The sequence below is a fragment of the Mytilus trossulus genome, chromosome 1 (assembly GCF_036588685.1).
Source record: "Mytilus trossulus isolate FHL-02 chromosome 1, PNRI_Mtr1.1.1.hap1, whole genome shotgun sequence".
In the NCBI taxonomy this organism is placed as follows: Eukaryota; Metazoa; Mollusca; class Bivalvia; order Mytilida; family Mytilidae; genus Mytilus; species Mytilus trossulus.
This window is the reverse complement of record NC_086373.1, coordinates 43,102,109-43,119,197: the sequence shown is the minus strand read 5'-3', so window position 1 is coordinate 43,119,197 and position 17,089 is coordinate 43,102,109. Positions and strand designations below refer to the sequence as shown.

At 30.5% G+C, this 17,089-nt stretch overlaps 1 protein-coding gene across 9 annotated transcripts in view; it reads right to left on the bottom strand.

Annotated features, from left to right (window-relative positions):
* Positions 1 to 927: 927 nt before the first annotated feature.
* LOC134724986 (prestin-like) overlaps positions 928 to 17,089 on the bottom strand; it is a 56,753-nt gene continuing 40,591 nt past the window's right edge. For all 9 annotated transcript variants that reach the window (XM_063588459.1, XM_063588426.1, XM_063588486.1 and 6 more), the window contains exons 9-20: positions 16,862 to 16,975; positions 15,815 to 15,892; positions 14,604 to 14,699; positions 13,205 to 13,311; positions 10,082 to 10,151; positions 9,124 to 9,312; positions 6,321 to 6,482; positions 5,644 to 5,698; positions 5,114 to 5,226; positions 3,761 to 3,874; positions 2,077 to 2,140; positions 928 to 1,012 (exon numbers count right to left, since the gene is read on the bottom strand). In XM_063588459.1, the coding sequence (XP_063444529.1) occupies positions 2,120 to 2,140; positions 3,761 to 3,874; positions 5,114 to 5,226; positions 5,644 to 5,698; positions 6,321 to 6,482; positions 9,124 to 9,312; positions 10,082 to 10,151; positions 13,205 to 13,311; positions 14,604 to 14,699; positions 15,815 to 15,892; positions 16,862 to 16,975 (1,119 nt within the window). In that variant the 3' untranslated portion in view covers positions 928 to 1,012; positions 2,077 to 2,119. The remainder of the gene's footprint in view (positions 1,013 to 2,076; positions 2,141 to 3,760; positions 3,875 to 5,113; positions 5,227 to 5,643; positions 5,699 to 6,320; positions 6,483 to 9,123; positions 9,313 to 10,081; positions 10,152 to 13,204; positions 13,312 to 14,603; positions 14,700 to 15,814; positions 15,893 to 16,861; positions 16,976 to 17,089) is intronic.

Genomic DNA, 17,089 nt, shown 5'->3' with positions numbered 1-17,089 from the left:
GTTGCGTTCTTTGTGAAAAAATCCAACAAAACGTCGAAATAATCGTAACGTTATCGCGTTGCAGGCCGTAAAACGTTGATTTTTGACGTTTTTCACTACCAATAAGGTAACAAATTGATTATTAGACAAAAAACGAAGTCGGTGACCCTATGATTATTTTATGTCATTAAAACAGAAATTTATGTGTCAACAATATATAGTTTTTTTAGAAAAATCTATGGAGTAGAATTAGAGATTTGGCGATTTTAAGACAAATTTTAGAAGTTTTTTCGCCGATTTTATGTGCTTTCTATACAAATGTTCACCCATATTAAGAGAAATCAATCTGCAACTTTTCAGAAAATAAAAGAGATAAATGTATTATTTTTTCGATTTTCAGTTGTAGTTCAACGAGCCAAGGTTGTATGCAATTTTTAAGCAAAATCTGCGACAAAGCCCATTTACTGTTCCTTGACCTTAATTGATAAACCCTTTACAGCCAAATTTAATTCTCTTTTTAAAAAAATTGTTTGTGTTTGAAAATAGCACTTTATTAAAAAAGTATATTTTTAACTTTGTGGGTCCTACGATTTTCCTGAAGATACCTTTATCAGTAACATTCAAACCCAAAATATTGAAAGTCATGGTTGTACAAATACATAAAGACATGAGGAACTTTATGACTTAAAGGGACCTAAAAATTCAACAAAGGTTAAATTTAAATGTTTTAGAAGAGATCTAATTTTGAGAAATTTGATATTTTTCCACTGGCAGGTAGTGAAAATCATGAAAGTTAATCAACCATGAATATTAATTGGTTTACAGCAATGAATTCTCCAATTAGACAAAACAATCACTGTTTCATTTTTGTCACTAACACCGATAGATGTCATAACCCAGTGTCTTCAACTTTTTGTGTATTTAGATGAGATTGTTCCTCAGTTTCCATCTTTTTCTTTTCTTCTTTGTCTTCATTTTCTTTTTCCACTGTAACTTGTAAACTTTCACAATTTACTCTCTCACTTATTTCATACTACAATAAAATTTCAATTTATGTATCTTAAATAAATATTTGGTAAACAAGGTAGTGTACAATGCTTTGTTTAAAAAATTTGAAACTATACAAAATTATTTTGTTCAGTTATGTAAAATCAAAACTCTTCAATGTAAATGTGTCTTTGCCTGTGAGACCACATTGATTCTTTACATATAATTTGCAGCCAGATATCTCATGAGTGTGTGTGTGGTACACACGTTGTCTATGATACAAGTTTATATTGAATGTGTATCACAAATAAGAAATATTTTGTAACTGTGCAAGTATAAAAAAGATGAAAAAAAATATAGAGTATAATGTAGGGGGTCTTAATGGGGGGTTCTGATCCCAGATCCCGCTTACTGTTTTGACAGATTCCTGTATCCCACTTACACTATGTACTTTCTCATTTTTTTGTAATTTCCCGGGTCCCGCTCGACTCTATTTCCCGTTTTCACAGCACAATAATTCGAGATTTCACGTTTCTCGCTTATAAAAAATCGGCAATCCCGCGTCACACTTAGACCCCAATGAGACCCACAATGTAGAAGTATTGTATGTCATTGTGTTTTAACTTCTAACCGTATGTGTAAAGGAACTTTGTATTATAGAAAACAACTTAGTTTCTTATAACTATTTATATTTCAAGAATTAGAATATTCATGATTTCTAAGTTAGGAAACAGGTTACCTATTTAACCCCGCCACATTATTTATGTATGTGCCTGTCCCAAGTCAGGAGCCTGTAATTCAGTGGTTGTCATTTGTTTATGTGTTACATATTTGTTTTTGGTTCATTTTTTTACTTAAATAAGGCCGTTAGTTTTCTCGTTTGAATTGTTTTACATTGTCTTATCAGGGCCTTTTATAGCTGACTATGCGGTATGGGCTTTGCTCATTGTTGAAGGCCGTACGGTGACCTATAGTTGTTAATGTTTGTGTCATTTTGGTCTTTTTGTGGATAGTTGTCTCATTGGCAATCATACCACATCTTCTTTTTTATACCTAGTTTATTTGTGGTTCAAGACTCCTTTAGCACTATTGTAATGAAGTTCCACTTACATGTTTGTTAAAGGCAGCCATTTTAAATTCTTGCCAACTGTCATCACAGCCTCTCATCTTCTGACTGTAAAATGTAAGATATGAGATATAAAAATTCATAATAATTTGATGATAAATCATTAGGGAAAACAGAATATTGAAAATAGGTGTTAGTTTATGCATATAAACTGGAATTGATAATTTGGCTAAAAACTAGAATGTTCATTTCCGTGACAAAGACCTTATCTTCTGCAAATTGGCCTAAACTTTGGACCAACTTATAGCATTTTAATTTTTTGTGCAGTACAAGATCAAATTTTTCATGCGTTTGTTGAACATACGTTGGGAGTTACGATGCATTCATTTTAGTCACATGACAGATTCAGCTAACTACCATATACTGGAATTAGCCTATTGGCACTGTTATATCATCTAAATATTTCATGTTATATCAACATTATGACTGTAATGCCACAATGTTGATTAGTTTAAAGTTAAAGATATCCTTTTTGATTTTTTACCCTTTCCTAGGCCTTTCTGGGAATTTATTCAACCCCCATGAATTAGTCATTTAACATTAAAATAAATATTGGTTCCCTATAACTGAAAATCGAAACATGTAAAATTGCTCATTTGTTCAAAACAACAAAATTCTAATATAAGAAATAAAAAGTTCCCTCTTTTTCTTCGGGAGCACCTGAGATCAGCCCTAGTTTTTTGTGGTGTTCGTGTTGTTTCTTCTTTAGTTTTCTATGTTGTGTCATGTGTACTATTAGCCATGGCGTTGTCAGTTTGTTTTATATTTATGAGTTTAACTGTCCCTTTGGTGTCTTTCGTCCCTCTTTTATATATATTACCCAATTATGCAAATTTCTCAATAATTTCTTGATAAATAGTTTAACTTATTTATACAGTAGTCAGTTAAAATAAATGTTATTCCCTGAAAATCAAAACATGAACCCCCCCCTTTTTTTTTAAACCAACCAAAATTCTAATAACCGTAATAGAAATTTCCCTCAATTATACATTACTATACCTACATATTAAATTTTCTCAATAATTTATTGATAAATAGTTCAATAGTTTAACTTATTACAGTAGTCAGTTGAAATAAATACTAGTTCCCTATAACTGAAAATTAAAAAAATAAAATCCCCCATTTGGTTAAATCAACCAAAATTCTAAAATAAGAAATAAAAATTTCCCTAATTTATACATTACCTACAAATGTAATTTTCTCAAAAGTTTTTTTGATAAACAGTGTGATATATAGGTGAGTAAAAATAAATATAAGTTCCCAATTAACTGAAAATGTTAACGTGAAAATGCCACATTTGGTTATACATATACCAACCAAAAAACAGAAAATTTCCCTCTTTTATACTTTACCTACTTATGAAGTTTTCTCAATAATTTGTTGATAAACAGTTTAACTAATATATATGTGTACATATATATAATCAGCTTTGGGTGTCTCGTTTTCAACATCTATAGTTGGAAGAATGCAAGGCAGTTTAAAATAAAACCATAAATATTTTCAAATTTTAATGCTTAACTTTTTCTTATCTGTCCAAAAATATGTAGAAGTTAAATCACATGATATCAAACTTAAATTTCAAATGTTAAAAAAGCAATATAAAAAGTGATTGCTACACAATTTCACAACATATTCTTCAAAGATATAGATTTAATGAATGATTCTTACAGCTTGGTTAGCTAAGCCTTCGTCTGTACTGGAGCCATCAGTGGCAAGAGGACTTGTTTCTGATTCCTCCTTAGAGGGACCACCATCCTCTGATGTTTCTGTCTTTGGTTCATCCTTTCAATATAGAATTTATACTGGTAAAAATCAGATTTAAAGCATGTAGATTTACATTTAAATATACTTACATAAAAAAGTTACATTGTTGCTTAACCTTTCTTTATTGACAAATAGGAAAAAAAACCTATTATATATTACAGCCACATATTTACATGTGACAATCCATTGATAGACACTTTTCAGTGGTTATCTAAATGTTTTTGTTATTTTAGAGAATTTGGTGTTTAAAGCATATCTTTGGTAGTTTCTGTTTAACCAATTCAGATCTGGTTTTAGACTTTGAATAATAGACAATTTTCTATTTCGATGCATTTCCGCCAAAAACTCTGGTTTTAGTGAACGTCATTAGTGGGTTTAGGGGCATCACTACTTCCATTCCAATGTTGAGCGAGTGGTTGGAAAACTATAATTCTATATTGTACAAATTATTCGGCAAATTTAATTCTCAAAATTGACAATCAGCATTGCTGTCATAAGGGAATTGTCATTTAAAAGTACCTACAGAACAACTGTTATTTCTAGTTTATCCTGCACAATGACAATCACTAAATTGCTTGATGAACGAAAATAGTGCAGGGATACAGGCTACCCCTCTATCTGGTAAATGACGTCATAAAGGGGTGTATCATTTTCCGGTGACGGATGAACTCGAAAGTGGTCTATTGATAGCTGGCTCGTGACCTTTAGAAGTCTCCTGGTTGTGTCCTTCAGTTGCTGTTTTATTGACAAATAAATTGTCTAAGCTTAACTGGTATTTAATGTTTCTTTTTTTCAATGGAAATCACTTTTTGAGTGTACTTAAAAAAACGTTATTATAGTTTTGATCCTCTCATGAAATATTAGCAACTAGGTAAATAAAGAATTTTAAAAGTGTAGACCTTCAATAATTGTCATGTGTTGTATAATAGGCATCTTTACCAGACGACCCTTCATACAAAAGGTAAATAGCAGTAATAAATTTGAAACTTTTTTCAACAATTGGGGATAATTCATAGCAAGTATAAGTAATACTGTGGATTCATTTATTTTCATGGGTATCAATTTTCGTGGTTTGCTGAAAACTTGCGTTTTCGTGGATATTTGATTTCGTTGTTTTGACAATTTCTGTATATTTAGCCTATTATAAATATGTATTTCGTTGAAAATTTGAATTCATGGTTAACCCATACCCACGAAAATTGGTATCCAACGAATAATAATGAATCCACAGTAGCTGTATACACATATATATCTAACCTTTTTCTGTGCTTGAAAAGTATGTAATACTGCATCATGTATAGTAGGGAATAACTTATCTCTGTCTAACATATCAAAGAAACCAGTCTTCTCGAACATTTCTCTAACTCCAGCTGAAATAATAACATTCCTTGTTATATGAGTTTATGGAAAACATTTTTAATACAGGCTGGAAAAATACACACAATTTCTTTTTAAAAAATAATATTTTTCATGGATTCCAGTTTCTTTCCTTTGAAGAAAAATATGTTCAATTTTATAGGACTCGTGAATTTGATTAGTGTAAGAAATTCTAGAATTTTCAACTTAATGTTAATAGGATTATTTACATTTTTTTTTATTATTTTAAACCACTAAATCTATGAAAATCCACTGCTTACGAATCTACAGAAATATTGAGAAATTACTTTTTTGTATGGCAGAATAAAAACAATTGTGCAAGACGAAGTGGATGAATATTAATTGTAGGACCTTGTTACCCAATGAGAAAAAGGTCTATAGGAAAAGCTAATCCTAATATGGTAACTTACCTTTACAGAAGGCTAAGTAAATATCTATTTCTACATCTCTGTATTCTTTGATTACCTATATCAAGTAAGAACATACATTGTTAAAAATTGGCATCTGATGTACAGTAGTTGTCTTTTGTTTATGTAATATATACGTGTTTCTCGTTTCTCGCTTTGTTTATATAGATTAGACCGTTGGTTTTCCCGTTTGAATGGTTTTACACTAGTAATTTTGGGACTCACACCACATCTTCCTATATCTATATATATTTAATACAAATAAAGAAACAGTTATCTTCTAGGCACCATTTTACAATCCATATGAAATTAATATGTTTTGAACATCAACAGCCATAGTAGACTATTTTCTATTTGCAGAAGGGAGGTTTCTAAAGACCTATCCACTGTTCATACAATACTTATACAATTTCCACAATCATCCATTCAAAAGTAGCATAGGATTGGCTACATAATTTTTTTAAGTCAGAGTTCATAGAAAGAAAAATGCAAGAAAAACTAAAATAAAACATTTTAATTGTGTTTCAAGCTTGAGTACTACAAAAACCTGTTTGAACTTATGCTTGTGATTTCTCTTAGAGATCAAGAAAAAAGTGCTCTTCTAATTCATTGCAACCAATGAAATAATATACAATATACTCTTTTTCTACCATTTCTGAAGACCACATGTAAAGACTTACATTAGTTAAAGCTTTAACCCCCATAGAATCAATAAAACTCCAAGTGGAACAGTCCAGTATAACAATATCATATGGAATTGCAGGAATATTAACTGTGACTTCAGGTAAATCAATTGCAGGTGCTAACTCCATACTACCACCATCCATATTTGATGATGAATTCTGAAAAACAAAAAATATAACATGTGAGGTTAAACTATGCCCGTATTTTACACTATCTTATGTTAATTAGATAAACATTCAGTTTAAATTGTGTTTCTAAACAAATGCATTAGAAAGGAGGTTTAATAACGAGAACTAATTCAAAACGTCATTTTTCTAATCAGTGATTTGATTGGATGAGGACATTAATATATATCTTTGACAAGTAGTTGCTTAGACATGGATCTAATACAAAACTGATCAGAAGTCATTCATGTATCAATATGTTTACTAAATTACAGTTTCTATTTAAATCAAATAAAATTGATAATGGAAATGGGGAATGTGTCAAAGAGACAACAACCCCACCAAAATAAAAAAACACAACAGCAGAAGGTCACCAACAGGTCTTCAATGTAGCGAGAAATTCCCGCACCCGGAGGCGTCCTTCAGCTGGCCCCTAAACAAATATATACTAGTTCAGTGATCATGAACGCCATACTAATTTCCAAATTGTACACAAGAAACTAAAATTTAATTAATACAAGACTAACAAAGGCCAGAGGCTCCTGACTTGGGACAGGCGCAAAAATGCGGCAGGGTTAAACATGTTTGTGAGATCTCAACCCTCCCCCTATACCTCTAACCAGTGTAGAAAAGTAAAAGCATAACAATACACACATTAAAATTCAGTTCAAGAGAAGTCCGAGTCTAATGTCAGAAGATGTAACCAAAGAAAATAAACAAAATGACAATAATACATAAATAACAACAGACTACTAGCAGTTAACTGACATGCCAGCTCCAGACTTCAATTAAACTGACTGAAAGATTATGATTTCATCATATCAACATCAGGCACAATCCTTCCCGTAAGGGGTTTAGTATCATACCATCATAACATATATGAGAAGAACATAACCCGTGTCATGCCAACAACTGTTTTTAGAATAAATGTGTTTAGTTCCGACGCAAAGACCTTATCAGTGACTCAATATTAACGCCAAAATATGCAATCTTTAATGACTTGACAACAGTATCGTAATTATATCCCTTCTTAATAAGTCTATTCAAAGGTTTTGTAAGTTTATGAGGTGAATACTGACACCTTTGTGCTTTATAAAGAATATTTCCATAAAAAAATGGATGTGAAATACCTGAACGTATAAAAAGTCTGCATGTTGAGCTATATTTACGAATGATGTCTTTATACCGATGATAAAATTTAGTAAATGTTTTGACTAGTTTGTGATATCGAAAACCCTGGTGTAATAATTTTTCAGTAATACATAAATTTCTCTCGTTAAAATCTAAAACATTGTTACATACACGAGCGAATCGTACAAGTTGAGATATATAAACACCGTAAGATGGTTACAAGGGAACGTCACCATCTAAAAACGGATAATTAACGATAGGAAATGAAAAATCATCCCTTTTATCATAAATTTTAGTATTCAGCTTTCCGTTAGTGATATAGATATCAAGATTGAGGAAAGTTAGTGATATAGATATCAAGATCGAGGAAAGGGCAGTGGTCATTGTTAGTATTAGCTTTATTTAAAGTAAGTTCACCAGGATAAATTTCATTAATATACATACTGAAGTCGTCATTATTTAGAGCCAAAATATCATCCAAATATCTAAAAGTATTATTAAATTTGTTTATCAGATGTTGTTTTTATGGGTCTTTGCTTATTTTTGTCATAAATTGTAACTCGTAACAATACAAAAAGAGGTCCGCAATAAGTGGTGCACAGTTAGTCCCCATTGGAATTCCGATAATCTGACGATATAAGGAATCCCCAAAGCGAACAAAAATGTTATCTAGTAAAAATTCAAGGGCATATATAGTATCAAAGCATGTCCAATTAACATAGTTTTTTTGAAAAGTCTGTTTTACATATTAAAAAAATGTGTAACTACATAAAATCTGCGTGGTCAATCAGATCACATATTGTTACTTAATGTTATTTGCTTTCTTGTAATGATTTATATGTATTGTTCTCTGCTGTTTATCATTTGTCATGTTGTAAATATGTTTTTCGTTGCTATAGCATATATATGCTTTTTGCAATAAAGTATTCAATATTGCAAAAAAAAAAATTAAAAAAAAATGAAAGTGTATGTGACCCAGGGTTATATTAAATTTTGCTACAATTCAAAATATGGAAAGTGATGCAATATCATTTCTCTAGGAATTGTAGTTACATGATTTTGTACATGCTAAGAGCATAACAGCAGAAATTAAACAATGAAGGTTTAGATGGTTAGGCCATGTACTGAGAATGCCACAACACCGCACACCAAAAACAGCCCTATATGAAAAAGGAAACCAGGGAGACCTAGAATCACCCGACGAAGAACTGTTACAGCAGAATTAGAAACAATGGGCTACACCTGGGGCCAAGCCCAGTACATGGCTAAGGACAGAGAGAAGTGGAGGCAGTTTGTTGTGGCCTTATGTCCCACTTGGGATGAAGAGGATAAGTAAGTAAGTAATTTTGTACATCAATACAAACGAAACAAAAACAGAGTCATCATTTGGAGATGCCTGTTAATCATTGAAGACCATGAGTAGACGGTAAGATGTTTTTTTTTGTCTCAATGACATTCACTACAACATTTTCTTTTACCCATATAAATGTCATCTTGAACTTACCCTAATATTATATTCTACTTCTTGCTGCTCTCTCTGTTTGTATGCTTTCAGTTTAGCTTTAGATATCTCTGTCTTTAAATGTCGAGGATTTATTGTACATTTATATAATGTATTACGAAAATGTTCTACACTAACAAAAAATATAGCATTTTCAAAACGGAAAATTTTTAATCTTGGAAATTCTTGTGCCTACAAATAGAAAAATTATTATTAGGCACTGAAAATACTGTAAATACATGAATGTTTTAATTGCATTTTGAATAACAATATCAAACTTAAAATGCATACTCTATTTGATGATTTTGTATATCATTTATTTTGCATTGATTTAATACACGATTTGAAGAATTACATAAAAAATTTCAAAGATAAGTTCAAAATAAAGTTCCAAAAGGTTATGAGCAGTCATGATGAAGATTTGTGCAGACAGACATTTGAACATTAAGTTTAGCCTATATGAAAGGAAATATTTTGATAGTATAAATTCTATATGACTTCAGTTGTTTTAATACAATTATGGCCATTTGCTGTAATGACTTTTTTGTTGTGATATAGACTTTTTATTCTTGTGTGTGGTAAAGAAATCAATTATCAATCAATCTGTAATAACTGTATTTACACTTTTGGTATTTAGCTGAACTGTGTTTCCAAATGACCTTAGATCGCCTCTGAATAGCCTTCTGACGTCAAGCAACAATCACCTTTTAATTGTGACGTCAATTTTTTTTAATTGTTATGTCAAAGTTTTCGGGAACCTGTGTGATTTCACGTAATGGTGGACAAATTGGCATACAAGTGTAAATATGCCTATTACTGAATGTGCAAGATGGTATTTTTCATACATGTAAAACCTGTGATAATATATCCAGTGGATAAAAGTATGTTTAATAAATGTTTACAAAATCTGCGTAGGAGCAAACCAAATAACATAAATTTGATTTCTCAATTGGTTACTTACTTCTTTATAAACTTTAACATCTCTATAAATATCTGTGTTTGGAATTTGACCTAATACACATGCATATGGTCTGTAAATAAAAAACAGAATTAATAGATATGAATAATTCTAATATCATATCAATCCCTTTTCCATGATAATTTATTAGCCAACGTTTTTGAATATAAACACTTTATCTTTCTGTCCATATTATCAAATCACCCAAAATAAAAAACAACATCATGATTTTCATCATCTTCTACAGTTTAGAAGATCACCTTCCATTGAAACATGAAAGTTGACATGAATTATCTCTCTTTTCCCATGAAACCTTTCAGTGGAGTAAATTACACTTGGTAGGCCAAGTGAATGAACTAGGATTATCAAAATATGTATTCAAACAAAAAAAAACATTAATAGATTTTTAATACATGTATATACTATTAATGTTTAAAGTTTGTATACAAATACAGATTAAACATTAACAGTTTTGTGTTTTCTCAATACTATTAAACTTGCATATACAGTCTATGGAAGGTGCGATACGATAAAAACTTTTCTTGTATCAATGAGCGATATTGTCTTATATCAACGAGTTGCATTGTGGGAAATCTCAGACGAATGTTTAAATTTTTATGAAGGAACGAAGATTTCTCGGTATAAAGAAATGATTCTTTTCTTAAAACAGGCTGACATTTAACAAGACATACGTCTGCTGTATAATTTCCATGAATTATTTTAAGTTATACCAAGGAAGATGTATTTAAACGAGAAAATTGAATTGTTGAATAAATGAGACATAAATGCACGATTTATCATTTGTAGATATGTACAAATTCAATTAATGACATGTAGCAAATTATGTGGAATGCAATCGAGATGAATTCAATTGTTGGATAAGCCAAAATCGCCTATAAGTCAAAGATACTGCTATATTTTAAAATATCAATGCGATGTTTGTCTTATATCATAGCGATATTTTTTTAATATCAAAAATTTATGAATGCGATACTTTTCTAATATAACTGCTATAGTTTTCTAATATAGAATTAATACGACGACACGTCACAATGCATGTCAAAAGAACCGCAAACATAATTCACAAACTTATTTCATGACCAGCTTAATGTTTGAGGATCAATATCAGTAAAATTTCGTTTCTGTAACAAAATTAACGCTTACACGATCTTATCATTTTTAAAATGTTGCGTGACCCTATTGATATTTGAAAGTGTTAACAACCGGTTCAGTCTATTGTTTTGCAATCACATGCTTTAACCGACAAATTCTATTTGAAGTGATGATGCAATGGCAGAATTTGAATGCGGTTGTAAATAGTCTACCGACCTATTCGATTCTAATAAAGGCCCAGTGGCGGATCTGGAGGGGGCGGGGGTTGAAACCCCCTTTTTGGCCGAATCCAGGACTAAATTTTGTATATACGCCAAACGCGCGTTTCTTCTACAAAAGACTCATCAGTGACGCTCGAATCCAAATGTGTATACATATTTTCTATATTTTAGAAATAATTCAGGAAGCCATAGATTGTTGGAAATTTACACATGGATTGTGCCGTGATATTCGAATTTTATCCTGTTGATTTCTCCGAGCTCTTGTGCATTACTTCTTTTTATTATGCATCCGAATAAGAATAATAGTTATTTTTTTTATAATTGCACTTTTTAAAACGATAAAATCGGCAAAGGGGTCTGCAAATAGGTTCCAATGCATGTAGATTTACGCGGGAGGTATATTGTACATAACAGCAATTATTATGTATACCTCTGAGTGAGTCTGCGCTAAGTATAGATCTATCGAGAATTTTGTCACAGTGTTGTTTACAAAGCGAAAGAAGCACCTCATACTAGAATTATAAATTTAGATCTTTCAGGGCTGTTTATTTGGTATTTTTATTGACGTAATCGTTCTTGTACCATCATAACTGTCGTTACCGTTAAAACATAAGAAGTGTACTAGTTTATATTGCACTGTACAAAAGATTCAGCACCCAAATGACGTTTTTGGAGGTCTGGAGAGCAGTTATTTATAAAGGGATATTTTAAAGATTTATAGATATAAGAAGATGGTGCATGAGTTCGAATGAGACACAACTTTCCACAAAGTATAATGATTTGTTTCAAGTAAACCATTATAGATCAAAGTAGGACCTTAAACACGGAGCCTTGGCTCACAGCAAGCACCATGCTATAAAGGAACAAAAAAAATACTAGTGTTAAACCATTCAAACAGGAAAACCAACGGTCTAATTTGTATAAAAAAAGGAGTTTCAAAAGTACAGGTCAGATGTTATCGAATCAATCTGAACGAGAACAGTATGATTCATCTTTGTCACAAGTTAGTTTCATTTTTATCAATAAAGAAAGTCTTACATGCATGCATTGCGAGCATATCAGATATATATTATTTCGGTGCGTTCATTATAAAATTGGTAAACATTAATGTTATATAGTATGTGAACAATAATTTGATACTTAGCTATTTGATTACGATATTATTTATTAAACCACATCGGTACTGGCATTTTTACATTGTGAAAATGGTGGATTGAACCTGGTTATATAGCGCATAACCTCTCACGTGTATGACAGTCTCATCAAATTCTGTCATATTAACAACGTTGCGTAAACAAAACAGACATAATGGGTAAAATTGTAAAAATATGGGTACAGCAGTCAAATATTGATACTAATAAGTGCTAATATTGATATAACAAAAACACCGCTATGATATTTTAAAAGTATCGCATTGCTTATTTATGTATATAAGAAAAACACAGCACTTCAAATTTTACACGGACATAAACGTTAGCTTTTAGCTAACTTCTGAATGTATATTTAGACTCAATTGTTGTTTATATTTGAACAATAAGTTTAAAAGTTAGTAATTACTTAATTTTTCGTTGCCAAAAACAACATTTTCCACATGAAATGTCTGCATGTTTACAATTGATATTAGACAATATCGCTCATTGATATAAGAAAAGTTTTTATCGATACGCTTCTTCCATAGACTGATATATATCACTTATTGACCAATTTATAACACAAGACTCAATTATACTATTATTCTACAACAAGGTAAAACTCAATATGACAAATGTAGATATCTATACATATATCTTACCTCTGAACTCTATATACTATAGTTAATAACCCTATAACAACTCCTACAAGGAGACCAAGATCTACATCTAACAGCACAGTGGCTAAAAATGTGGATAACCAAATAAACTGCAATATAAAAAGACATCATTAAAAATATTTTTGAGCTAATGTTTTTTTTTCTCGAATTGTTGGAAAAATTACCTAATTACAAAGATTTTTTTCAAATATCTTTCAACAATATGATGCTAATAAAAGACCTTAGTACTGTAGTGATTTTATGCCTTTTTATGGGTTACTGTGCTGTATGGGTTTGATAATTGTTGAAGACAGTACAGTGATCTAAAGTTTCTTACTACTATGTAAACTGGTCTCTGGTGGATAATGTCTCATTGACAATCAAACCACATCTGCTTATTTCAATTTAAAAGTCTGCATCAATGTAACATTTGGTCTTGAGGAAATGATGAAAGTCCATCGAAAGGGGACAATAAATGGCTGACGTGTGTTAAGAGAGAGCCATATCTCTTGCACGATAAAGACACCCTAGTAGAAATCGAAAAAGACCAGGCTAATGCCGCTACAAGTCAGCACCCTCACCCACAAAGTGGAAAGGGATTAATATAAGTTGCAAAACTTGTTTCCCAATCCCCTATAAATAAATATGTTTAAACTAACATTTGTTGTTGGTGCAAATATGAAGTCAAATAAATCAGGTTCATAATTCTGTCATGTATATTAGACTCATTTTGATAATTGTCAAAACTGAAGAGGTAATACTGTCATGACTCAATGTAATTTGGGGTCCATACTTGTAGATCATGCCCACAGATTATTCATGAGGATTTTTATGGGACCATCCAAATTGAGATATGGAGAGAAGGGTTGTGAGCATATGGAATTACCGGTAGTAATTTATCAAATAATTTAAACAAAATTACTGTGGATTCATTTACTTTCATTGGTATCAATTTTCATGGATTGTTTAAAATTTGCATTTTCTTGGACATTTGATTTCGTGAATTTGTCAATCTCTGTATGCAAAGCCTATTGGAAATATATTATTGGATGAACATTTGAATTCGTGGGAACAAATCCACGAAAATTGGTATCCAACGAATAATAATGAATCCACAGTAATAAATAAATGTTTCAACTGAATCCTGTATGTCAACTTAGACAAGTGAAACATGTATTACTTTTTGCTTTTTCTAGAAGTGCACTATTCTCCAGAAATTTACTGAAGTCAAATACAATAGACTGCTAAATTTATTTTCTTACAATCAACACGGGTTCACTGTAATAAGTATTTTCTATTGTAATGAATATTATAATGACCAATTCAATTCAAATCTTAATTTTATTTTAACTTGACATTTAGTAAACTTGACAAACAAGAGATACAGCTATCATGGACTTACAAAATCTATTTTTGACAGCTTCCATAATCTTTGAAGCTCAAAAAACTGTCTAAACATTCCTTGTAACGCTACAATAATTATAGATGCTAAGATACACTGAAAAAGAGAAAAATAATATGAACTAGAGGCTATACATAGTATTTTACAAAAAAATTATATATATTAACAAATGTATTATCTCCCCTTCTTTTCACCCTTTCATACAAACTTTTGTAGCAATTTGTATTTATTATGGTGGCTCACTGATATAAATCCATATTTTTTTACATATAGAATTTCGCTACTTTTTTCTATACTAATAGAAAAATAAAATTAAAACATTGGGTTATCTTTCACTTAAGCTCATAATCTGCCTTCAAGAGAAGCATGTATTTTTGTTGAGGTACTTTTTTTTTCTGTTGAACTAGTTGGTACTGGAGGTATGGAGGTAATATCAAAATTAAAAAAATATTTAAATTACAGATATCATTTAAATTTTTGAATTTTTAAGTTTAAGTACAGCTTATTTGGAAAAATTACTAAAAAAATATAGGTCATTGATGAGTTGAAAAAGATATTTTCAATTTTAATGCCCCAAAAATGTCATTATTTCACCAAATGGATTTAATTTGGTTCTTTTTCAATGATACAATGTACAAACATTTTAAAAGTAAATTGGGGCAAAAACAAATTGATTGTTTTTGGTTGTTTTTTGTACCATATCATAAAGTTACAACTAATAGGGAAATAAATAAAATTTGTAATGAAATACAAAATGCCGAAATTTTTTCTGAAATTTTTGTACCCTCTATCAAGCATCCTTAAGTGGACAATAATATCATCATATTAAATATTCATTTTACAACCCATTCTATTAAAACAATGTTTTCAAACAAAGTACAATGTATATTTTATGATCACAAGAGACTTTCAAATTTCAGTAATAGTTTTCATTTATTTATAAAGTATGAATGATTAACACTTGACTATGATTTAATCCTTTGATACTACTGGTATTATATCCTATTTTTGTGGATACTTGTTCTGCATTCAAACATGTAGGAAATAGTCCATTTATTTATTATCCTTAATAATTTGTGGCATACAATTACCCACAAAATCCACAAATATTGGTACACTATGAAAATAATGAAGACACAACAAAATATTGTCATTATTTTGTAGTAAAAAAAAACCCTAAATCACTGATAGTTCTCTAAATTCAGACTCACCTTAGGTAATGTTTTGAAATAAGGTCCTAACAGCAGCAAGACCATTAAAAGTAAAGCACTAGACACTAACCCTACTACCTGAAAAGAAAAATTACAATGTTATAAAATGCACCAGTATATAGCATAACCTGTGACATGTAAGTTGTTCATTTTCCCTGTTTTCAATTTTACAGAGCAGAATTGCAGAATCACACAAAATGCATATCATTTTACACTTTTATTTTTTCTCAGAATGTTATCTTTTTTTCTTTATTTCAATTTAACCAATACAAAAGAAAATGATGTTATTCAGATGTTGTCTTGGTTACTGTCAGTTATGCTTTGTTTTACTTTGTTATGTTTTTTTTTTTTCATCTTAAACCAGGACACTGGTTTTCTTGTCATCATGGTCATATGACATATCTGTTAAAGGCATTGAATAATGTTTTTAGACTTGTGTCATCATTTTAGTAGTTTCTAAAAAGAATGATTTTTACAATTCTTTCTTGATGGCATTTAACACCATTTTCAATAGATATGTACAATTTTAAGACAAGCGTTTTATCTGAAGGAAAGTAAGTGACAGACTCTTTATCATATATTTCAGATGATCAAATGTATAAGCTATATTTCAAACAAGATATGTTGAATCATCTTAAATACTTTCACAATATAAGAAGAAAATGTTTAATTTGGACTTATATCAATATGCATAATTCTTAATTCTTTCTTTGTCAGTTATTCTTCATGAGAGTGTCCAGAAATGTTTTTTCCTTAAATCTGTGACGAAATAAGAAAATTATAACACACCAAATTCCAGATGAGCAAGACCCTCACTTGAAATCTAGTTTAAATCCTTTGTAATAATACTGTAAATTCAGAAATAATGGCGATGTTTTTATCAATGCGAAAAATGCAACAGGGTTATAATCGCAATAATTTTAACTCGCATTTTGAAATCTTTTATATGAATTAAAAAAAGAAGAAATTCATGTCGCAAAAATTAAAATCGCAATAATAAATGCACGCAATAATTTCTGAATTTACAGTAGTTATTACATGTATTACCTGTGTTTTACCACCAACATTTTCTTGAACCAGACTTCTGGATAATGATGCTGATGAGACAAAGGCTGAGAAGAATGAACTGACTATATTACAAGCTGCATATGCAATTAACTCCTGAAATAGACAGAACATATTATTACAATAATGCTTAATTTTGTCAAAAGTTTATGGATGTTGACTACTGTTCCAGGGTCATCCGTTTACAAGAAAAGAATCATACAACTAAAA